The sequence below is a fragment of the Amphiprion ocellaris genome, chromosome 5 (genome assembly GCF_022539595.1).
Source record: "Amphiprion ocellaris isolate individual 3 ecotype Okinawa chromosome 5, ASM2253959v1, whole genome shotgun sequence".
Classification (NCBI taxonomy): Eukaryota; Metazoa; Chordata; class Actinopteri; family Pomacentridae; genus Amphiprion; species Amphiprion ocellaris.
The window spans coordinates 30,393,036-30,413,209 of record NC_072770.1 but is presented as its reverse complement, the minus strand read 5'-3'; the positions used below and the strand labels follow the sequence as shown (position 1 = coordinate 30,413,209).

The 20,174-nt window shown below is 41.9% G+C and overlaps 1 protein-coding gene across 1 annotated transcript; it reads right to left on the bottom strand.

Annotated features, from left to right (window-relative positions):
* Positions 1 to 849: 849 nt before the first annotated feature.
* On the bottom strand, positions 850 to 16,555 carry LOC111579188 (protein APCDD1-like). Its single transcript, XM_023286361.3, has 4 exons — positions 16,029 to 16,555; positions 5,960 to 6,137; positions 4,481 to 5,000; positions 850 to 2,385 (listed from the first exon to the last, which is right to left on the bottom strand). Exons 1-4 carry the CDS (start codon positions 16,111 to 16,113, stop codon positions 1,621 to 1,623), a joined length of 1,548 nt encoding a protein of 515 aa, XP_023142129.2. The 5' UTR covers positions 16,114 to 16,555; the 3' UTR covers positions 850 to 1,620.
* Positions 16,556 to 20,174: the final 3,619 nt, after the last annotated feature.

Sequence of the window (20,174 nt, the reverse complement as noted above, 5' to 3'; positions counted from 1 at the left end):
ACATTAACAATGTCTAGACTGGATTTCGGATTAATTCAGTGTTATCTTAATTGAAAAAAACTGCCTTTCTTTCAACAATAAGGACATTTATAAGTGATTCCAAACTTTTGAACAGTAGTATTTAGGTTCTTTAGATTTTTATAGAGTTTAACACTGTACCGTGGTGTGGGAGGTCAGTCTCTATCAATTTATAAATGCAGAAAGGCCTAAAATTTCAAAGGGCGGGGCTCACATGCACGAGTTATAGGCACTGGATGTAGGATGCAGGTAAAAGCCTGTCACTGGCTGACTGTGTATTACTGTTTTCAAAATTCACTACACTATCGGAAACAAAAACAACAGAACTTCAGATCTAAAATTGGCCAAAAGTTCTGATGAAAATGTGGATAGTGCAGTAAAGACAACCTAATTTTTCTCGTTTGTATTTTTTCTTGGTAGATTTTCAATTTTGATGACAGTGCTTGTCTCCCTGCATGCAAATGTTCCACCAAAACACTTCCATCTATCACTGTTTAAAGGGAAGTCACAACCTTTGCTCAGCCCGCCCAAGATGACTGTGATTTGTTTAAAGATATACTTCAAGCCAGAGCATTTTTCCCCCCAATAGCAGGCTAATCGAAACTACATACACATGTGCACCTGGCAACCCGCCAAAACATAGACGTTTTACAGACACCTAATTTTTAACAAGGGTCTGTGGGGGAATTATTTTTTGGTCACTGGAGAAAATTAGCAGCAAATCGGAGCGGCAATGCTGTATTCAGCTCTCTATTATTGTATCCATGACGCAACCTCATTAGCATGACCATAGACGCTTACTGTTATTTTAAAGATCATTTAAACCCAAGCTGTTATTAAAAAGCCACTTTAATAGACATAGAAAATCTTAACTGACAAAACTAACTGGACAAAAATCTTTTTATGGAAAAAGTACAGTATAAATGGTTAAAATAAATATTATTTGATTTGTTTAGACTGACTGCTGACAGAAGAGCAGACTAATGCACAAGCTTAGAAAGAGCATAGAGATAAAACGACATTTCACAACACAGTGGCATTAGACCGATAATAAATGCAGCTGTTTACACATTTTCTAATTTCTGGCTTCATTTCTCTCCAGTATGGGGATAAAATTTGTTCTGTACAAAGTGCATTAGTTATACTGCATCTTGCTGTAAAGTCCACCGAAATGTCCATGGCTTATATTTTAATGTTGAAATAAACTGCTCCACATTTCAACACTCTCATCTTTCTTTGTGATAATGGCACTTATTCGATAATATGATAAAGGGATCTATCTGTTTGATCAGTATACAAATGTTTAAAAGAATATATTTCTACATATTGAAATGATGGCACTTGTATGCTTCTTTTTTATATATATACAGATTAGCTTTAGGTATAAAACAAGCTGAAATGAGTCATTAAAGTGACACTACAGGCAGCATCTGAAAGCCAGACATAAAAAAGCTTTCAGCCCTCCTGAATGTCTCATCATTTTTTTTGACCATCTCACATGTGGTCATGATCATATGGAAGGAGAGTGAAAGAAAGCTGCCAGGAAATAACGTCCGTCACAGATTTCAGCTGTGGAACAGGTCTGAGTTGTGAACAATGTCTCTAATAAACACAGAGCCAGCTGCAGAGGGCAGATCCAAACACCAGGAGCGCCAGCTGTGCCAGCCTCACTGTCCCACTGGTTGCTAACTGTACTTGTCTGCTGTTAAAACCTAAGCGGGATGGCTGTGTGCCACCCCCACTGCAAAGCATCATGGGAGCCTGAAAGGAAGTGGGCCGCTTCGTTGGTCGATCAGGACTGGACCCGTCAGTTGGTCTCTCGCCGACGAACAGCAACGGGTGTTTCCTGTGATCCAGCTCTGTCTTGAAGAGCTCGTACTCCTTATGTGGCAGCTTGATGCCCAACACGGTGCACCCGTCTGTGGGGGTCAAGTCCTGCTCCACGCCGACCTCCCAGCCTCCCGCTTGACCGCACTTTCCTCGCCTCGTGCTGTTCAGCAGCTTGGCCGTGGGCTCGTCCATGGCCGTGACGCTCACCTGGGTTACCTTGAAGACAAACTCAGAGGCACCTGAGAGTTTGACAGACGGGTTTCCCTGAGCGTAGTGGCCTGAAGCTCTGAGGGAGAAAGTGGGCTGAGAGCAGGCAGGGTCAGAGTAGTGTCGGTAGAGCCCCTCCCAGGCGTGTTGATCGGGAGCGAAGGTGAAGTCTCGGGTGAGGAAGAGGACAGTAGGACGGGTTTCGCAGCGCTGGCTGACCCAGCGGCCGTCCAGAGCCAGAGGAGCTGCAGGCCTGTGGGGCAACACTGGGGGGCGCTGCTCTGAGGAGCGGTACACCAACGCACACACGGAGCAGGGGTGGATGTGATGCTGAAAAAAGAGAGGAAGAGGTGAGATGTTTTAGGGTCGCCACTAACGATTAATATCACTTATTTAACTTATTTCTTAGTCATCTAATAATTGTTGATAATTGTGAAAAGCGGTTTAGCTTCTCCTGTGGCTGCTGTGATGTACCGATACTTCTACCTACAGGTGCAAAAAGCTCACATCTGACCTAATGTAACTTTCAACCAGAGGGGTGAGTGAAATCAAGCAGTAGCCTCTGAAGCCAAAGCAGGAGTGCTAAAAACTGTAGTTCCTTAAATGGCCACTTGGGGCCGGCTGCAAAAGTGAATCAAACCCATTGACCTCCATGTTAAAATGCCCAACTGTACAGCAGAAATAAACTTAAAGGTCTTGAATCTTGAACAGATAAAATTACCTAGCAGCCACTACCTTGTTGTAAGGTAGTGGTTGTGTCTTTGTTTTTCTTTTCTATTCTTTTTGGATAGCATTAGTGAAGTAGTGTGAAGTAGTGTGAAGTATTTTAGCAGTTAGCGGTTAGCATTAGCATGTAGCAGCAGCAAGTCTGGTGAGCTGGCTTGTTTAGTTTCTTTGTCAGTGGTAAGTTTGCTTTGGAGATGGTAGTAGTCTTGCAGCTAGCATTAGCATTTAGAGTTAGCACTAGTCAAGTTTGGAGAGTCTATATGTATAGTTTGTCACCATTTAGCAGTTGGCACTAGGTGTTCAGCATCTTGCACTAGCTAACTGGTAGCATCGGCATTGGTCACTACCTGGAGCATCTCCTAAACTGTTTGGATTGTGTAGGAGCAGTGTGAACTGGCACTAGGAGGGGTGAATCTGGGACGCCAGAGTTCACCGTCTAGCCTCCTGGAGGTGTTGTGGCACTAAATAGGTGAAACACCGTTAAAGGGAGGTTTCTACCTGATGACCCCCAGAAATGTTAGGAATCACTGCTCACTGGTGTGTATAGTGATGGGTCAGGGATCCTAAGTCCTTCATTGAGTGCGCATCTTTCTTGTTTGGAGCACAAGTGTCTTGTGTTTAAACTAACTGTTTAAAATATATTAAGGCTTAACAATATGTATAATTAATGGAATGACCACTGTGAGTGACAAATGCATGCCATCATGGACCAGAGATGTTTATTTAGAAATTCTGCTCCACCTCTTTGCTCATTTTTGGATTAGTCTTGCACAGTCAGACCGATCTCCACAGTGCTGTGTCAAATGTAAATGTAAATGACTTCAGCAATTGATCTAATTACACAGCTGTTAATAAATTATTCTCTGCTAACTGACAAAAAGTCTGACATATCACTTCTGTTTTAGAGAGCTTTGCTTCAACAGGAAATTGTGCAGATTTTCAATAATAAATATGACCTGATTCTGAATAGATTTGGTTTGTTAGAAGAAGTTTGTCCAGAAAACACAGACATGATGTGGACTAAATCCAAACCAAGCACATTTAGGTGGAAAAAAATGTTTGATGAAGTATTCTGTATACAGATCTCTATGATCTCCATGTGGCCAGTTGAGATTTGGTATTGTACCACTCAGTGTTGAAACTGGATCGTTTGTCGGAGTGGAAGAAGAAAAGTCGTTGAATGGGACTTAATACTCTAGTAAATGAGGTCCATTTTGTTTCTGTTTTCATTCTGCGCAATCCTTTGTTCAGTTTTAAAATACAGATGATGACAAACAAAGGCTGAGTCTGCTATTTGGAATTTTGTATGTGAATAAATATTAATTACACAAACAAAACAGATTTTTTTGTTTGTTTTTTTAACGTTACCTGCATGTTATTTTTCATTTTAATGTTTGATATATAGCAGGAACAAAGAAATTAAAACCATTATAACTAGCCAAAAATGGTTGTTTACTGTGTCAATCATATGCATTTAACCATATATAGTATAATGCTGTCTTGTGTGCCTCTTTGGATTCCTGTAAGTGGAGGTAAAATGCAAAATTGAGAGGAAAACTGGAACATTTTCCGTTCAACAGTTACAGTTCCCTTGTGGAAGGCACTCAGATGTCTCAACAGTGCAAACCCTAACAGATCAGTGAGGGTTTTTTTCAGTACAAGTTGTTCTGGTACATGAAGATACACTGTAGTGTCTCACCATAGCGTTCTGCAGGGGCTGCTGGTACCCAGTGGGTCTGTATTGAGTTCTCTGGGTCCAGTCAGTGTGGATGTCCCCCAAGAACAGCTCCTGGACCTTCCCTCCATGGTTGTGGTGCTGCGTCTCCACCCTTACCAGACTCATCTCCATCATGGAGAAGCCCAGGGCTGCCAGACATCCCCTCCCTGCCCGGGTGTTGTACAGCTCATACAGCTTCCCTGGCACTGCTCCACCCAGGCGCAGACCCACGCAGGTCGGAGGAAGCCTGGAGGTCAGCCTCTGCTTGGCTGCCAGGCTGTGGACAACGATGCCCACCTTGCTGAGGTGGTGTTCAGCTTCAGTGCCCCCGCGGGTGATCCAGGAGGCCTGGCGCAGTCGAATCCTCCCCCTGATGATCAGGGAGTAGGCCGGGTCCTCGCAGCCGCTGTCAGTGTAGTAGTGCTGCAGGGCCTGGAAGTGACGGCTGGGATGGAAGGTGTAGGAGCGGGTGAGGAACTCTGGACCGGGCCGAACTTCACATCTGAACACAGATTGGGAAAATGGAAGTAGTTGTGATGAGTGTTGATTTCTGTTGACAGTCCTCAAGTCTGATGAAGCTGTCTTTAAATCTTTTGTCTCTGAGAAATTTGGACATCTAAAATCTGTCAAAGCAAGTCTAAAGTTAATTTTTAAGTCCTTGTGGACAAATCCAAGTTAAGTTTCAAGACTTCATAGGCACTGGTGGCAGCCGTAACAAGCTTTAAACATCCACTCATTGTCACCTTAAAAAGTTAATATGGCAACTTTCTTATCTACACATCCAGCAGATAATTTTGTGTTCATGGATATCTGGCAAATTAAGTCCAATATTCACTGTATAACCAAATATCTTTCTGTCTTTTTAGCTATTAAATGAATTCATGAGCCTGTCACTGACTTTATCTGTCTGCTGTGTGGTGCTGAGCAGGTAGTGTGCAGTCCTGCAGCGGTGAGCGTGAACCAACATAGTAAAGATTTTGGGCCAAAAACCCAAACAATGATCCATTGAGCTGCAGAATCAAATGATGATTCTCTGAGGACTCGTCGCCACGAATACAACAAATATTGATTGTAGCAGCTGTGAATGTTAAAGAGGGGCTGCTGTCCAAGATAAGTTTTCTTGGGAAGTTTACCAGCACTTGTAAATCTGACTTCAGGTCTTTTTCAGGTTTACTAAGTCTGACAACAAAAAAGTTTAAGTCAAGTGCCTTGTCTTTAGTTCTGTGATTTAAATCCAAGACTAAAGTTTACAGCTCTGCAAATATCTATCTAAATTCAAATTCTCACAAATGCTGGAAATCCATTTATACAAACCCAACTGATCTACAAAGGATGTGACTATTAGAGGAATCCTGACCACAACATGAACATGAATAAATCTTTGTATTAAGCCTCCTTGACACGTAGCACGTAGCTGTAACATCTGTGCACCGCTACAAGTACTAGTATCTGAGAATGTACCTTGTTGACACCCAAGTGCCGTCCAGTCTCGGGGGAATGTCTGCTGTGATTCTCACGCTGTCCTGCAGGCGTTGATGCTGACAGCGTGGCTCCCACTGCAGGCTCTCACTGAGGTTGGAGGTGAAGCGACCTGTGGGCACCTCCCATAGTTTACTCCCTGTTCCTACCACAGACACAGCTGCAAAGGAAAGCACAGTGAGAAAACAGTGAGTGAATAACCGCAGTTATCCAATCAGACAAACACAGCGGCTCCGTTACATGTCAAAGAGACTTCCAGGCTGAATTTGGGTGGATGTAGGAGATGAGACATGATCTCCTTTAGAAAACGAAGAAAATATCTACATCTTCTTCCAGCTGTATCTAAAAATGATTGACTACAAGCTGAGTCGAAGCTGTAATTTTGTTCAATTTTCCATGTAATGAGCAACCAGTGGGCGCTATAGAAACCATACATGGCTGTTAATCAGGATGTTGGAATCAGTGCACACGGTTTTGGCTTGTCACTGCAATCAGCCTGCAGCTGCAACACACAGGCCTTGTTGTTGGGTTTGCTCAAGGGCAGGCGATGTGAGTGGAGGGGATTGTACATGAGTATATGCACTTTGTGTATGTGCATTTGCATCGCTGAGATAAAGCAAACTGCTGGTCACTGACAGCAGCAGAGCGACTGAGTCAAACACATCTGTTGATAATATGATATATAAAAAAAAAAACACTTATGATGATGAATGTTCTTAGCTTGAGTTCTCCCAAACACTGACAGTTAATCCAAATGAAAGCATTATTCACTCTATAACATTTATTGATCTGACATTTGCACATCTGCAGCCTGTCTGTCATTAATCATAACTGCGTTTTCTGTTCAATCCGCTCTTTGTTGAGCGGAGAAGTGTGTGCTGTCGACACAACAAGGCTGAACTCTGCGGTCTGGTTTCAGCTGAGACAAAGAAGGCGAGATGATTTTCTGATTGCACCCTCATGGCTGCAACGTGAGGAAACCCACCGGGGTCTGTCTGGGCAGTGTGCGCATTTTCGTGTGTGTAAAAAGTTTTGGCTTCGGTTTCACCTTTCCTCCCCAAAAAAACACGTCAAAAAGCAAAGGGGGATGAGTTCTCACAGGCCGCCTCCATCTCCTGTTTTTGTTTTGCACTCATCGACTCATTTTTAACCTTAGTTCTTACAGGAAATTGCCATTTTAGTCTGCAGTTTTGCATTGTTCAAACTAGTTCTATCTAACCTGCTAAAGAATGAGCTTTAAATATGTTGGGAGGAAGCTACTGCAAACTTTGAACAGAACTGGGATAAGCCTCATCTAAATCTGCATTTTTCCAAAAATGTCAAACATTCGCTTTCAGTGTATCCAGCTTGTTTTTTCCTTCATTTCCTTTTACCTTGTCTGTTATTCCCCTTTCCTGCCTTTTATCCCCACAGATCTCACGTTCTTTCTCTCACTTTCTCAACTTTCCCCCGGCCATCTGTGGTAAACAGCTTTATGGGTGTAACCTCAGTCCACTTTTCTCTCATTAGACTTTAGATGCACATGGGGAGAACATCACCTGTCGAGCTTCCAGTTGGGCTGGGAGTTGGTTGTGGAAATGTCAACTGTTAAGACTCGCGGATCAGTTTGTTCTCTTATGGCCGAGCAGAAGAAGCTGGAGGAAAATGGAAGCGTTTGAGTGGAAAGTTGCGATGTTGATTTTTCTGTAAAAGGCTCCAAGATGGAAGGGTGACTGACCGGCATTTATTAACCTTGTTAGTGTCAGATGGAGGATATTTTTTGTTCCCTTCACTCTTGGAATGACTCCCACATGCTGACCACAACCGCAGACATGTGTGTAGCTCAGTCATTTCTCAGTGTCTTTCCACCTGATGCACACAAACACACACACATGCACATCTTGGGTTGTTTGAACTCCACAGTCACAGACCACAAAGCCAGATTTCAAAGCAGATTACTCCTCTTTCCGTCAGTTTGTTGAAAAAAATGTATACTTTTTTTTCTGCCATTATAGGCACTGAAACATGTTTGCAATTTCCCTCCTTGCAGCGATGTGTTTGTTTATGCTCTATGTCACTGCAGCTGGCGAGGGAACCCGGTCGGTCGGACGCAGCTGGGCTCCTTTGGGAGAACTCGGAGCAGAAATACTAATCAGGATTAATTAATTTCCACTGCGTCTTGCAAGTCATCCAATCGGCCTGTTTTGTGTTATCCAGTCTTTGTAGCTGCATGCAACATGTTGCCTAAGTGGTTGCTCACACACATTCACAACGCAGTGAATGGACACAGAGGCAAAAGTCACGGTACAGTATGTGACGTGGAGTCCTTTGGGTTGCCATATTTGAGTCTCTGTTTTTGCCAAAGCATTTCTATAGAGTGTTTCTTGAGGTCACTTGTCATTCAGCCGCTTTCCCTCCCTTGGATCTCCTTCCAGTTGGGCATATGGTTGCGTTTACTAAAAGAGTGCTCATAAAAGCAAAGCTTAGTAAAACAAAATTGCTCATCGTGGTTTTTTTTTTTTTTTAAGTATTCTTCTACAAAAGAGCCTATTCCAACCACAAGTGAGGTGATGTTGTAATACATATGATAATATCCAAACCCCATCTCAATTCGGAGGAGATGGGAGACTCTTTTAGTTGATTCACTTCCTACACAGGCAGTCAGATATCATTAGTTTTACCCTGCAATGGTTCCCGCTGATTTAATTTTCCACAGTATCCCCTAAAATGTCTCACTGCTGCAGTGTGCACCTCGCTGTCACACAGCAGTGCTTAGTGCATCTTTCTAAGGCAGATTTAAATGTATTTCTACCAATAAAACTAGCTGTGAGACTGGGTGCTAGAAGTCGCACTTAAGTTTTATGAAGAAATAGATGTAAATATACAATTCAGGTTTGAAAAAATCCTTGAAAAAAAGGTGCTTTTTGTTGTACTGAAGATGTCAGACATGATCCACTGGTATTCAAGGAAAGATCATCACTCCCTAGATTGTAACTGTCATGTGAGTAACCTGAGTGTATTATTTCCTACAGATTGCATCAGATAAGACTGACATGTGGAGACGATAATGTAATATTGCATCAGCTGTTTCTTTCAGCTACATAAGCATGCTCTACAAGCATTGCAGTCATTTCTTGCGTGTGTCGAGATTGTGTCTGGTGAATTTTTTATATTGTTTTCCATTTGAAATGACAAACTGAAGCACCTGCAGAGTTTCTGATAAGAAGTTTGTGTTTACCAAAATAAAAGTTGCAAATGCTCATTTTGAAATATTAACAGCCTTTAAATCCCTTGTCGGTGACTGATTAAACCCCTATAATCTAATTTCTGTATATCAAAGTCACATTTTTTTTTAAATCCACAAAAACAGCGCTTCTAGACTGTTCCTTCCTTTTTAACTGCAGATCTATTCATTTTTTTCTCCATCCACATCCTCCTACTAATAGCAGCTTGAGCACACAAGCTCAAACATAAAGGCCAATTCATGCTCTACGGATCTTTTTGTCTGCACGAGCCTTTATGGACGTCCATGTGCAGCCCAAAATTTGTGACTGTGCAGACTGTATGCACTTCAAACGTGCCGACTGCATGCTTGCCAAGGAAACAAATGGTGCTCAAAGCAAATGCTTGTTTTGAGCAGAGGCTGTGTGAAGGCCATCATCAGCACCTTTATAATTTAGAAATAAAAGAGCTGTAATTGAAGAAGTCGTTGCCAAACTTTGGAAGTGCTTTGATTTGTAAATGCTTTCCATCAGCGGTGTCCAAACACAGTGGGAAGTTCTGAACAGTCCAGAAATCATGAGCTATGTCCACCGACGGTGCTCGGCACACTTCAGGAATAATAACACTGACCAATTCTGTGGAAGAATAATGATACAGAAAGCGCCTCCCTGCAAACTGAAAGAATTAGTTTCTGAGGTTTCTTACACAGAAAAGGCCTGAATCTGTTTCTGAGACCATCATCAGTGCAAGATGGGTGTCCTCAGTGAAAATAACCCATGGAAATGTTAAAGTAAAATCTTTTCACAAGAGGGGGTCTTTGATGTATATATATCTTGTTTATATTTCTGATGCTAGCCATTAATGTAGCATATCATCATTTAACAGGGTTCCAAATGTAATATTCCAGGGTGATGCACTTTCTTTGAACATAGCTCATCATAGAACAGCAATACAATAACATTTGTGGGTTTTTTTCCTGAAACTCACACCAAATATGGGTTGAATGCAGCCTCATAATCAATAAACAGTTATTTATAACAACGTTTAGTTAAAAAAGGACCTGCAACAATTATTTAGTCACTGCTTATTGGGGGACCAATGTAGCAAGAAAGAAAAAAAAAGAGAAAAGACATAGTAAAAATAAAACTGTAAATCTTATAGCCTGCTACATTCAGCTGTAGATGAACATATTTAGGACTTTTTGCTTAGAAGTCTTTAATAATGAATATATACTAACCTTTAATGTTACTGCTAGTAACCTGCCTTTTTGTTATTTATGTTGTTGTATGTAAGGTGCTGAACACTTGAATTTCTCTGGGGATTAATAAAGTGTCTGTCTGTCTGTCTATCTATCTATCTATCTATCTATCTATCTATCTATCTATCTATCTATCTATCTATCTATCTATAAATGTATCTATAAATCTGTCCATCTATAAATCTATAATTATGTATTCAGTAAATTTAAGATAAGATAGTCCTTTATTTCTCCCTACCCCCAGGGGAAATTCACATTGTTACAGCAGCTTATGTAGCAATAAACATGTAATAATAATAATAATAAAATAGTAGTAACAATATTTACAATATGTTCAGGGATGAGAAATGAGAATGAAATAGTACAATATTGACACACTGTAGACAATACAATATAAAGTGGCTTGAAAAAATAACTTTAAAAAGTGCAAAGATGTAGCAGTGGAAGAAATGCAAAATTTGTACAAATTTTATGGTTTGGGGTGATATATGAGTCCATTTCACCATTTTGATATGAAAATGGTTAAATTTAATGACCGTGTTTTTCCAAAGCACTGCTGAGATTGTTTAATGTGTAGACCCAATATTGGTTTAATAATTTTTTGAAGCAAAATTTTGCAACATTTGATGTCTGCAGCTTTTTAAAATTGTAGTATTTGTTGCGTTTTCTTCTCTTACATTACAACAAATTCAGTAACTCCATAGGGGTAGAAGTTAAGGAAGCAGAAATGCAAGTAGTTCACTTACAGCATCACAACCGACAACAGGGACAACTGTCCATTAGAGTGAGACACAAAAAGCTGTTCACATGTGCAAAAGTAAAGGTAAACCTGAGGCAGATGCTCATTTTTCTCACAAGAACCAGGCGGCCTCAACAACACACTACAGATCCTGAACTACCACGCAGAGGCAACAGTCGTCCCCCAGCTGTCCTCATGCAGTATCTCAGTTCCCCCACCAGGGGTCAGTGCCGCAGCCTGCCAGCTGCGTGTGGTCTGGACAGTCAGTCTCTCATCACCACCAACACTGGCTGCCACCGGCCTTCGCTTCATCCGACTGATGACCGGCCAGAGTAATCTACATGTCTTTGAGCTCCTATATTCATCCAGTTTCCACACACACAAACGCATGCATGCACACACGCTGACAAAAACACACACTGCACACATTGATGTACAGCACCGTGCAGAAGGGATACCATTTATAACAGACCTCCAGGCTGCCCTCTGTTTGTTTGTTTGCATTTGTGATTACGGTCTGGCAGCCATCGGCCTCCTCTCTCACGTCTCATCCACACAACCACAGTCAAAATACGGCTTTATGTACTTCTTTATTCGGAGCCATCCTGTAAAAACAAGAACCAGATCCAGGTACTTTTGATTCAGGGGCTTGCAGGGGGAATCAAGTGCTTGACGTGGAAGTTGACCGCGTGCTTCGTTCATTAGAGACGCCTTTGTCTGCTTCATAGCCGAGGCTTTAACAGAATGTCGCTGAACCTGCCAAACTGACGGCTGCTAAGGTGAAAGAAAATGTTGGTGCTCTGACTTGATGGCGACCAATCCCTCCATTTTCCAGCATTTTAACTACTTCCTCATGTGTTTCCTGTTTTTTTTTTCTTCCAGTGTGGCCTCCCTCAGTGTCTTGTAAAGTCACTTTCTCATCTCTCCCTGCCTCAGTGCTGCTTCACAAACCCCCTCCAAACTGTCCCTGAAGTGCCCATGCCCTCCTGGCCCTTCTCCTCCCGCCTCCCCCCTGATTGCCTCTCCCCTCCCCTCCCCTCCCCAGATGAAAAAGCCATGATGTTTACGCCTCATTTCTCCTGGATGGATTTCAGATTCCTCCCTTCTTCTTTTCTTTTTAGCTGTCTTTGTTTCTTTTTTTTTCCCCCTCTCCCTCTCTTTTCTCTGTGTCTGTCAGTGGTTGATGAGGTGAATGAAGTTGGGCAGGAGGACGAGGAGGGGGGGTGGAGGCGGGAGGAAGGGGTGAGGCGTCTTCTTGCCTCCGGAATGACAAGATTAGTGAGGTGCATGTGTGCGCTTTTCGGAGCAGAAATATTAAATGCTACAGTAGCCCAGAGATCCCACTTTATTCCGCATATTTAGGCGACTGCTGCACATTATTCACCGTTCACAGCTGCTTTTTCAGGCCCTTTGAGTTGCTGAGTTGTCCTCCAGATTTTGGATAAGTGTTATTAGTCAATAACTCACAACTGGTTTTGTCTGCAGTTTATGCTTGCTGCCCATCGTCACAAGCTGCTTAGGTCTATAAATCGTGCAAAATGAGCAGCAAAGAGTAATTATTTCTAAAGTTAGTTCAAAAGTTGCATAATTTAAATAAAACACATTTGCTTTCTTTTGACAGTATTATCCATATTCCCTCATGAAATATGACCAACTGTCTAACAGGATATGTCTCACAGCAGGGAACAATGTTTTTTTTGTTCATTAATGCGGTTCCATTTTTTAGGTACGGCCAGGAGCACTCTTGTTTAATTTGTAGAACTACTTTTTACCGTGTTGCTGGTCTTTGCATTGACAAAATGATCTTTAAAAGTTGTTTTCTCTTGTGATTGTGGACCAGTTTATGACCAGCTTTCTGTTTTTGTCCAGTATGGTTAAATATCAAGAACCAATGTTAGTAAAGCACTCGAAAAAAATGTTATAATTCACTGATCACTTTACTCGTTACTAAACAGCAAAAGTGATCGGTTCTGTTGGCTTTAGTTTTCAAATCATCCACACCCCATCAACAGCACCTGAGAGGAGTCCCAACTAAAGGCTGACCAGCTGAATGTAAGCAAAACTAGTGGTGCCTCTCCCATAGCTAAGAAACACAGCATATACATAAGACAACTTTTCAGTTAGTAGGAGGCACATTTCTTCTCTTTTGGTAGAAGTTAATGCTCCAACCACAACTGTCACCCCTGCACCAAGCAGACAACATCCTAGTAAAGGTCTCTCCACATGGTGTGATTTTGGCCTGACAGAGACAAATGTCAGCAAGTGCGAGAGAAAAATTGTGAAATCTTTTGTCCAAAACGGTTGTGGTCGACACTAAACACAGAACAGATTTTGGTGATAATAAGTTTTTAAAATGCTGCTATGATCCATGCATGGCATTGCAGAAGCAGATTTTTTTGATTAAACTTAAAACAGTGCAACAAAAAAACAATATTTCCGTTTTTAAAACAAATGTAAATATACTTTTCTCTATTTACATGCCACGCATCCGTCACGATATGTTACAGTCTGATAATCTCATTTTATTGCCTTCCAGTAAACTTGCGCAATCATCGTTGATGCACAGGCGACACCCAAACTGTTGAGGCATCTAGATTTAAGACTGTAATTGTAATCCTCACACTGTGCATTACAAGAGGCGAACACGCCAAGCAAACTTGGTTGAGCCAAAGGGTTTTTCAAGCAGTAGTACCCGCCTTCCCTCTGCCTTCGCTCCACCCTTGTCACCAAAGTCAGGCGAAGGTCAGTTTGATTTAGAGGTTTCTCAAAGAACACGAGGTCCGCTGTGTTATTCTAACCCTGAGTCCCCCCCCACCTTCCTTATTTGGGCTTTAACCCAGCATCTTTTTGTGGCCCTGCAGACCAGGAGTATCCCTCTGTCCCCGGGGCAGCGCAAGGACGACTACTGTTGTCTTTTCATCACAGTGTAAGCTGCTTAATCCAGCGGCCTCGTTTATTTAGACAGGGGATCGACAGGGTTTTGCCCAGTGGACGCTGCTGCCAGCTCCACTGTGGTTAGCGAACTCAGGCTCCTGTTCACAAAGCAACAAAACACACACACACACACACACACACACACACACACACACACACACACACACACACACACACACACACACATTGTCCTGCTAAATAAAACAGCTGCCTCTTCAAGCCAACACATCCACTTACGCCACTGTTTTCTCAGCCATTTCTGCTGTGGTTCAACCTTCACTGAGAGCCAGTGGCACATTGGAGTAAAACACTGCTTTCTGAGCTATCAGACCATAGAGAGGATCCTTAATTACTGCAGCACCTGACAGTCATTGTGGTGTCTCTTCTTGGTGGACAGCCGAGGCAGCTGAGATGCAGATAGTGGACAAGGGAAGTTGATGGTCCATTGATGTTTTGGAGCTGAGATTATATCGTTTTCACCTTAATTCAGCTGCTCGGTTTGGAGAGGGTTCTGGAGATCCGGGCGGTGGCTGTTTCACATACTTAGTGAGCTTAAAGTTGGAACAAGAACAATCCTACATCCAGTGTTTCACTTAAGTAAAAATGATCAAGGTTTGGACAAAGTATTCTCATCCAGTTCAGTTTACTTAGGTCCTTATTGAAGAAATTATTTTGTTCAAGGATCCGTCGGATGTTATGCAAATATTTGGTCACTTTAATCTCTTTGAGACATTTGAAGGAGTGGGGAGGAATTCATTTTTTAGGGTCAATCAGTCAGTAAAAATAGGAAGCTTTCTCTGCACAGAAATTTCATTGCACCTGTCAGAATTCATCTGGACACTTATTTTCTGCTCCAAACGATTCCACTTTTGATTTCGGTGGCCTCGTAAATTAGTCTCCCATCAGTTTTCTGCACTGTTTGAACTGTTTGTTCAGAGCCAGTGACTCAACCTTGCCTGTCTCCTCTGCTCAACTTGAGTGGTGAAGAAGAAAACGGTTCACAGATGCCAGTCTAGCACTGAAGCTGCAAGGGATGGAAGGAGGGGAGGGGACGGCTGGCACTGAGAGGCTGGGTGATGATTAGAACCGGACAGATGCCTCCTTCTGTCTGTCTCCTGCCGCCCATCACCATAACCAGCCCTGATGGCCAAAATGCTGCGTTTCCACGAAGGATGGAGGCCGCGGCGGCTGGACCATCAGCAGCCCGAGGTCGGGTCAGTAATAGCTGTCTCCTGTTATTCTAACCATTAACATAATGGCAACATTAGTTCCAGGGCCACGCTTCCCTGCTCCTAGGGAACCATTGTTTAAAGGCACCAGCCAGAGCCCCCTTTTTTTAAGACTCCTCCAGTGACCACAGATCCGACTGACTCTTTGAAGACGGACAGGAGGAAAGAGGGAGCACAGACTGGCTATTCATAAGTCTAGCGTCAGCTCAGGTAGTGTTTTTATTTTTCAAAGTGGCAATCCACATGTTGAACCTTGCGAATCATTTGAATTGTGACAAATCACATAATGACTTCCTTGTAATTATGAGTTTGTCTGCTATAATCCCTTCCTTTTTGTCTCTGTGTCCTGCTATGTGTTGTCTAAGCTAAATTCCCAAGTGTTCAACTGATTTCTCACATGAGAGAGCATTTATCTGATTGTTTTCTCAGTGAAAAAACTTTGGATGATAGGTGAAAATCTTTTACAGTCTTTTAAGATGAGACTTTAAAAGCAAAATTTGCATTAGTGTCAGTTATTTTCACTCTTAGGAAGTAACATAAAACGTAAAATTTGATCAGCATGTTTGGGTCTGTGCGAGTTTACATACTTTAAAACAACATGTGTCTTCAACGCCACAATCAAACTTAGACTCGATTCAGATTCAGTGAGGCGAAATCTGCACTAATCCACCAGAGAGAAGTCAGACTCACCTTGCCAGAGCCACAGCAGCCAGACTCCACTCAACAGGTGACTGAAATGTCTGTTTGACATGTTTCCTGCTTCCGCACACTTCATTCACACACTCAGAAAACAAACTTTGATCCGTGGGAAATCCAAAACACAGAGAGGCTCCTGTCAACAAGAGATGACCGTGTAGAAAGCCACCATGACAAGAGCTCATACATGAAGTGTCCAATTAAAACCCTTGGATGTCCAGTTCAGTCAGCAGGAAGCTTTTTTTCCTCTCTCTCTTCTGCTTCTACCTCCACTTCTTGGCTTCCATGGTCCGATAAGAAAGTCCTCAGTCGAGACCACTCGTTCATGCAACTTCTCCACACTGGTGCTTTCCTTAAGCTGATGGGAGGGAGAGTAAACGCTCTCTCTCTCTCTCTCTCTCTCTCTCTCTCTCCACCTCCCCCTTTCTCAATCACACACCGCTGCCTCACTACTGTGCAGCTCTGTGGATCTGTTCCACTCGATGCATGTGCAGCGAGGGTGTGTGTGGAGTAGGAGGACTTTGTGTGTGTGCACTCCTGTCTGGCTCTTATAGTTTTGAGTTGAGAGAGGAGGGAGCAGGGAGAGAGAGATGGAGGGAGGGCAGAGATAGGCAAAGTTTCTGTGTGTGTGTGTGTGTGTGTGTGTGCGTGCATGGAGGAGGGGGCTTCAGACTTCCTCAAGTGAAGCTCATGCTTTTAGAGCTTTTAGAGCAAGGTGCAAAAGGCCAATGGTGAAAAGGAGTTAACGCTGCACCCACGTTACTGAGACACATCTAAATGCAGCAACACCCACTATGTCTAACTTGTGATACTCATTCTGTACTGCAGTATGCTTGCTACCCATCGTCACAAGTTGCGTATTTCTGCAACGCAAAATCAGCTGCAAAGAGGGATTATTTACATCCACTATCCCTGATATATAAAATATGACCCATTAACCATCTAGCAGGGTGGAAGCAAATATCTCTCACAGCAAGGAACAGCTCTCTTGCTTAATTTGTTATAAAAAATAAAAAATAAAAAAAAAATCCCTTTATACCTCTGGTGGCATCTTGTCATGTTAGTTTAGCTTTATTTATCCAGATTTTTTGAGATATCTATCCAGATAACTATGAATATAGGAATATATTATTGCTTTTAAAACAATCAAAATCTTAAAATCTGTTCTAAAACTCACCAGTAATTAGTGAAGGGCACCGAGGGTCGGTGTAATGCGGTTGCTTCTCTTGGTGTGTTGAAGCCTGGCAGCAGCATTTTCTGCCGACTGCAATGACATGTTTGTATGTTCGGCACGCAGGATAAAAGGCATTGCAATGGCCCTGTCTGGAGAGGATAAACACATGGAGCGCCTTGCCTAAGTTTGTAAGAGAAAGGAACGACCTGATCTTGGTTAGCTGTAAAATTCTTGCCTCCACCTCAGAAGCACAAAGGTGGATGGAATTTCATTTGTGGTGCTTTGTTACTTGTATTAACTGTTACTGAGTCAGCCTGGCATCATGAAAAGGCATCTTAATTTTAACACCATAAAAAGACACACATAAAGCATAGAAATGTCGTGCAAAATGTGCCAGGAGTGGCGTGCTATTTATATACATGCAATTCCATGATACCACATTAAATGAATAGCTTATAGCATACCAGTAGGAGTCTTACTTTTTTTGCACAAAAAGGTCACATAAGAGACTTAATGTAGTTTTTTTTACTCTCCTGTCTGTTCTAAGCTCCTCCACCAGATAGGTTCTGGCATATGGATGCACTTTAAACGCAAAAACAGTCAGCATTCACTTCTGCTAACACTTTGCACCACAACGTCCTACTTTCACCAAGGACATTGTTGTTTTTTACAGTTCACGTCTAGTGGAAAGATCCTGTGATTGGCTGAAATCACCCATCGTGGACTAGAATTTCTAAAGCCACAAAATGGAGCCAAGAGTACAAATGTCTAGTTTGCTAAAAGGTTCAAATGGAATGTTTTTCCACGGATGCCAAAAACTTACTGCCTACCATTGCTTTAATTGTAGAGGTATTTATTTATTTATTTCTATACTTGGAAGGGACAGTGCACATTAATGAACGCCTATTTATACAGCAATGGACATAAATATGCCGGATTATAGCAACAATGCGAATTTACATGTGCAGTCCCTAGGTAAAAAGAAAAAAGATGTAACAGTGATACATAGGACAATAAGTCACAGTAAAAGCACACTGCAAAAAGCACACAAAGACAACATAACAGTGAAACATACAATAAAACACAGGACAATAGGTTGCAATAATAGATCAGTAGGTCTCAATAAAAGGACAATAGGTCTCAATAAAAGGACATTATAAAATGTACACAAAAAAGTACAGACAAGACGTACGTCATTTTTCATTTCTCTCAAGTAACACACTGTCTGCACACATTATACATTACCTTCTTAATATTCTTTTTGATTTCTTTGATTTCCCCTCTAAACAGCTTTAAGGTTGGAAAAAAAAACATCTAATTCTACACAGTTTGATGTCACATGCTGCACTTTACGAACATATCTGCTGCTGAAATTCTTGCTGTATGATTTAATCTAAAGTTCTGTTGTTGTGAACAAAGTTTGATGTGCAGCATGAGTTTGTAAAAGGCACCAGAAACGAGTCCAAATCGCCGGATGTCACTCTGGAAGATCCACAGACCTCACTGTGGACGGTTTTCTTTAGAATTAAGTTCTTCCAAAGAAATAGTCCCAATGAAAACTGTCCACCGTGAGGTTTGTGGTGTATTGAGAGTAATAGGAACGCTGTTTCTGGGAAGAGATGATGCTTTTGAAGGTTTCAGCATCGTTTTTTTTTTTTTTTTTTTTTTATGCTTTGAGCACCGCAAACAAGAAAAACATTCGGAGACAAATATTCCATAAAATCAAAACTACCTGCATGTCCAGAAACCACGATGCATGAGAGGAAAATTATTATTATTTTTACATTGGTTTGGGTGAGTCAACACTATAAACGGAGAGAAATTTAGCATCAAGAAACGCCCGCAGCAGCTGCACACACACACACACACAGTTTGCACAAACCCGTATCACACATCATTAGAAAGGCCACATGCACACACAGACGCTCCTGTCACACTGATTCATAGGCTCTGCGTATACATGTGGTCTGATGGAGCTGTTGACACTGTTGACCGCTGCGGAGGTAAAGAAGGGTTTCAAAGTGCCTGCCAAGCGAGAGTTGGCAGCACATCTACGGCGGGTGGGCTGACCGGAGCCCTGGCACTCAGTCAGGCCTGCATATGCTCCCGACACCGTGACACACCCAGCCAACGGCCAGTGCAATTGGACTGAGTAATTTTACCACCGGTGCAGTGTTTTATATGGCAGATTCGTAATGCGTCCTCTTGCTTGTATTAACTTTTTTGTGCCAATTGTCAGTCCGCCTAAACGTTTTCTTCTTCAAAGCACCAGCAGAGTTTCTCACAGTCTCACAGACACACCACGCTCTCAAGGTCACGAGAGGGTTTTTGTACCTTTTGCCACTGTTTATATTTATATCTTTAATAGTGGCGGGACATCATTTTTTAAAAAAAATATCTAATTAATTAGAGGTTTTGTAATTAATTAATCACATTTTTGTCAAATAGCAATATTTGACACAATAAGCAGTTATTCAATTGATATACATTTTATTGACGACTGAATCGATGAATAGACTTATACATAAACTTAAACAGCAAAAATATTTGTTTGATTTATATTTATCTGCATTTTTCATCTGTCTACTACATTCACAGATTACTGCAAACTCAAAGTGTAATTATAGCGATAATGTTCAACATTTTAAGACTTTTTGTAAACTCAAGCACTTTCAGTGTCTTGAAAAGTGGTCTACTGTGGGATGGCTACACCGTTAGCCCTTAGCAGGACCGTCATATCTAACGTTAGCTCTGGTGCTAACAGCGACATGTTTTGCACTGAGGTGATGCCGTCGGCTTGAAGCGCTACTGTGATATGAAAACTCTTTGTTGCACAATTTTCACACTACCACGCTTTTATCCAAGCTGCCATGGGGAAATTTTTTTAAAACAAAACTTATTTTTTTAACGCGTTATTTTTTTTCTGTTATTTATCAGTTGACATTATCACATTAAAGTCCCAGCCC

What these genes read in the sequence shown, in the direction of transcription:
- LOC111579188 (XM_023286361.3), bottom strand. Translation starts at nt 16,113, where the DNA reads ATGAAGTGTGCGGAAGCAGGAAACATGTCAAACAGACATTTCAGTCAC. An exon ending in GCTGCTGTGGCTCTGGCAAG is followed by an intron (nt 6,138 to 16,028) that starts GTGAGTCTGACT and finishes TTTCCTTTGCAG; the next exon opens with CTGTGTCTGTGGTAGGAACA. An exon ending in AGCCCCTGCAGAACGCTATG is followed by an intron (nt 2,386 to 4,480) that starts GTGAGACACTAC and finishes CTCTTTTTTCAG; the next exon opens with CATCACATCCACCCCTGCTC.